This window comes from Sphaeroforma arctica (assembly GCF_001186125.1).
Source record: "Sphaeroforma arctica JP610 unplaced genomic scaffold supercont1.12, whole genome shotgun sequence".
In the NCBI taxonomy this organism is placed as follows: domain Eukaryota; class Ichthyosporea; order Ichthyophonida; genus Sphaeroforma; species Sphaeroforma arctica.
Genome location: NW_014040546.1, coordinates 204,286 through 208,412, shown reverse-complemented (window position 1 = coordinate 208,412; position 4,127 = coordinate 204,286). Strand labels below are relative to the sequence as shown.

Sequence of the window (4,127 nt, the reverse complement as noted above, 5' to 3'; positions counted from 1 at the left end):
TATATATATATAATATATATATATATTTATATATATATATACATATATATATATATATCATTTATATATATATATATATATATATATATCGCACTCATAGCTTACCAACGGCCACCTCAGCGACGAAGACGTAAGCTCTAGGCTGAGTAGTGCTTGCGTTGTTGTTCTGTAGGACCGAGCTGTAACCCAGAGACTTGGACATTTGATCCGCAAAGTACACCTGCAGATGAAGTACGGCGATATTTCGGTTATAGTGTACTGTGTGGTGAAGTATGGACAGTCTTTCTATCGCTAAGCGGATAACTTGAGCATTATCTGGTGCAGATATCCGCCATTTGCAGTGCGAGCGAATCAGAAGAGGTGTTGCAGAGTATATGAGAACGGGTCAGGCGTAAACGAGCGTAAGGCAGCGAGAAGGGGAGGGGGTTAGCTGCACAAATAACAATGAATGGGCTCCCCTTACAGATTGAACATGCACAGTTAACGCAGCTAGGTTGGTTGTCTGTGAGTGCAGATACATACCCCTTTGCCGTATGCCAGGCCTGTCCTGGGCGCGTCCGGCGGGGCAATGCGTAAGCCTTGCTTGATGATGCCGCACAGATTAGTGGTCTTGGAGCCATGGAACAACAGCTGCTTGTTACCTACAGCCCCTGTCGGGTCACACACACCCGCACTGTTGCGGGTCAGAGAGAATATATTGTTCACCACCATGTCGCTATACCCATCGGACGTGTTGTCGATATAGGCCAGTAGGCATTGGGCTTCGGGATGGGTGATAGGTAGCACCTCCATGTGCATGTCCAGGGCCTTGTACGCATAGTCCAACGGGTGCAATTCCTTCCTTCGCAACCTGTGAATTAGAAGTAACGTGTAGTGCCCATGATGAGCTTGCAGCGTAATAGCCTATACGATAGGTGTTTAGGGGTTTAGAGGTTTAGGGATTTAGGGAGGGCTTAAGATGGGCACCTGAGGTGTGTGGGCCGATAGTGCGTATTCAGAAGAGCGTGACTCTAGTGCCTCTTGAGAAATTTATCAAAGTTGCAACAACGACTGCTACGTACGTCCATTAGACAATAGAAAACATATCTCAAAAAAATGGAAAACATAGCCCAAAAAATGGAAAACACACCCTCATAAATCCACCAAAATTGGAAAACATAGACAAAAGTAAGTATAAATGTGCATCGCCCACACAACTAAACAAGCGTGTATACAAACATGCATGTAGCTCCATGCACACAGCGACAAGCGCAATCCTTGTACTATATACATTAGTGATACGACAAAAGCTCCCATGAACGCAACGGGCCAACTGTGGAACCTGGCTGAGATAGTCAACACGGTAGAGTCGAGTGTCAATATAATCCCCTCATTGCATGGTTCTCCATGCAATCCCCTCCTTGAATGGTTCTCCATGTAATCCCCTCATTCCACTGTTTGCCATACCTAGCTCCCAGCAACACCTGTCTGGCCACGCTCAGATCCTTAAGCACGCGCACCATCTCTACGGCCTTGCCCAGCGCAGTCTTGTGGTTCTTCCTGGAGAATGCCTCCACAGCTCCGCCGGCCCCCTCAGACATGGGCATGAGCTCATAGAACTCATTTGTGAGCTTGGCCACACGTTCGAAGTGGGTGCGTACACCGTCCACTGTCTTATCCCGGTGGTTACACGCGGCAGTCAACTCGTCGAGGGCTGTACTGACATCTGTGAGTACTTGCTCGGCCTATGAATAGGCATACAGATTGTACATAGGCGGTGGGTGTGCGGTTGGTGATAGCATGGGATCTATACGTATATCTGATGCGTTTTATGTGTAGACGTGACTGAGTGGAATATACATCGGCGGTGTGCGTGTTTAGTGATAATACGATATCAATACATATTTCTGGTGGGATGTATGTGGTATCTCGTCTCTTGTCTGAGCGACACTCGTATGATGTAGTGCACACTAAGTGTAGCAGGGAAGCACATGCTTAAAGCGTGCGCACTAGCCAACTATTCTGCCACGAGCGCATTCCGAATCCAATCCCATGTGTGTTGGCCAATACACCCGCGTAGCGGGGTGAAGTCATTCTGTCCGGTAGGTATATCCTGGGATCTCTAAGATCCCCCTTCCTATACATACACACATACATACATACATAAGTACAAACCCGCAAGCACATTGACGCATATGGGTTTACGTATCTACATCCGAGAACATATAAACATGTACGTAGTTGCGTGCTACCCAGCCCAAGCTCCACCACTGCAGAATATACAAATACAGATCAATCACTGCACATACCTGTGCGAGTGTCTGCACACTCACTAGACCCAATGGCAGACCCCCCTGGTCCAGGCCAATACTCTTGGCAGCTGCCGAGAGAGCCTTGACATCCAGCATGGCTGCTAGTGCAGTTGCCACGTGCTTGTTTAGTGTTGGGTTCGGTAAGTGTTCGTCCGCCTCAATAGCTGGTAGGAGGCTCCTGGGATCCTCGACCTTTGAGTGTGGTCTGTGTGTGAGGATTGGTATGTGTGCAGAGATGAGTGTCCCTGTCACTTAGGTCCAGATATTTGGGGCCAGATTGACTGGTCCAGAAATTTAGGACAGGACAGTCCTCGAGCGCTAAGCCCGATACACGATACATGAATGTCCGCACTATGTAATGCATGTGGGGTGCAGTGACAATCTACGTACAGGAGAAAAACCCTACACCACACGCACACCTGCGAACCATCTGGTACTTCTTGGGTTTGCGCTCGAACATCTCCGGCGATCGGTTGGCCCATTCATTGCCCGTTTTGCTTTTGTACACCTTTCGGAACTCATTGATTGCACCCTCCCGGTCCTGAAATGGGGTCTCTTGGTGCAGGCCATCCTCACCGATACGTCCCCAATTGGTCAGTAGGATGAATACCTGGGGCGGATAAGGGCAAATGGGATATGCGTGTAGAGTTTTAGGGATTTTGTGTATCAGACTAAGGCGAATGGGATATGAGTGTCCTATTCTGCTAACATACACATACATGCAGGATCAGCTATACAAAAACTCATATACACATTATCCCTGCCTTCTCTCGCTTTCGCGTGTGTTTTGTGGTTCAGGGTTTAGCACGTGTGTCTTGTTCTGACCAATCACTAAGCTCACCTTCTGCACCGGATCCACAATCACTTGCATGCGATAGAAGACGTATTTGCCATATGTGCCGTACTGCACATCCACTTTGCTGAGTGTGACATCGTAGTACGCGCTGGTAGAAGCGCATATTCCCGTGTCTGTCAAGTGGTCAAACAATACGTTACTTAAACATTGGTCGAATCTGTATGTGAATGATTGTTTTTGGCCAAATCAATACGCAATGAAACATTGGTTAATTCGTTGATAAAATATAATCATACATAGAACTTTCAGCAATTTAAAGAATCCTTGATGGCCGTTTGACGAAACGGTTAAATACACCAAGCACGTGAAGCGATGTTGCTCACTTAGTACGATACAAACCTCACGCCTTCGTGCCAAGAATCTGAACTCTATTATGGGAGAAGGGAACCTTTGGTACAATTAATATGACAGTTCTTAGACGAAACTCTGCTCAATACTATACACAGGCATCCGCTGAGTATGTGCACCAATGCCTATTAGGTCATAAGGCGAGATACCACAGCACGCACGCCGGCGAGTGAAGGACATAATCCCTAGCAACCACCCTAGCAACCGTTTACCTACCTTCTTGGCCGCACTTGAGCACCTGTAAGCCCACACTCTGCTGCTCGCACACCTTGCTCACAGTGGGCACCACCTCCACTGTACCATCGGCGCCTGCGCTGTGTAGCGCCTCCAACTGCTTCTCAGCATCACCTTCAAGATCAACGAACGCACCGGCCATATCAGTGTCACTGTTGGTTTGGGGATGTGAGAGTGTCAGAGGCCATATATATATATATATATACACACACAATTATATATATATATACATACATACATACATACATATATATATATATATATATATATATATATATATATATATATATATATAGTACGTACGTACGACGAGTACGTACGTACGTACGTAGGTACGTAAGTAACTACTACGTTAGTAGTACGTAGAGACGAACGACCACACGACTACGTACCTCGTC

At 46.8% G+C, this 4,127-nt stretch overlaps 1 protein-coding gene across 1 annotated transcript in view; it reads right to left on the bottom strand.

Moving 5' to 3' along the window:
- Positions 1-94: 94 nt before the first annotated feature.
- The window catches only part of SARC_00417 (hypothetical protein), a gene marked incomplete at both ends in the record, with an annotated part of 32,427 nt that continues 28,394 nt past the window's right edge, over positions 95-4,127 (bottom strand). The window contains 7 exons of the mRNA XM_014305910.1: positions 95-220; positions 523-850; positions 1,447-1,724; positions 2,289-2,496; positions 2,711-2,901; positions 3,133-3,260; positions 3,712-3,881. Coding sequence (XP_014161385.1) covers positions 95-220; positions 523-850; positions 1,447-1,724; positions 2,289-2,496; positions 2,711-2,901; positions 3,133-3,260; positions 3,712-3,881 — 1,429 coding nt within the window. The remainder of the gene's footprint in view (positions 221-522; positions 851-1,446; positions 1,725-2,288; positions 2,497-2,710; positions 2,902-3,132; positions 3,261-3,711; positions 3,882-4,127) is intronic.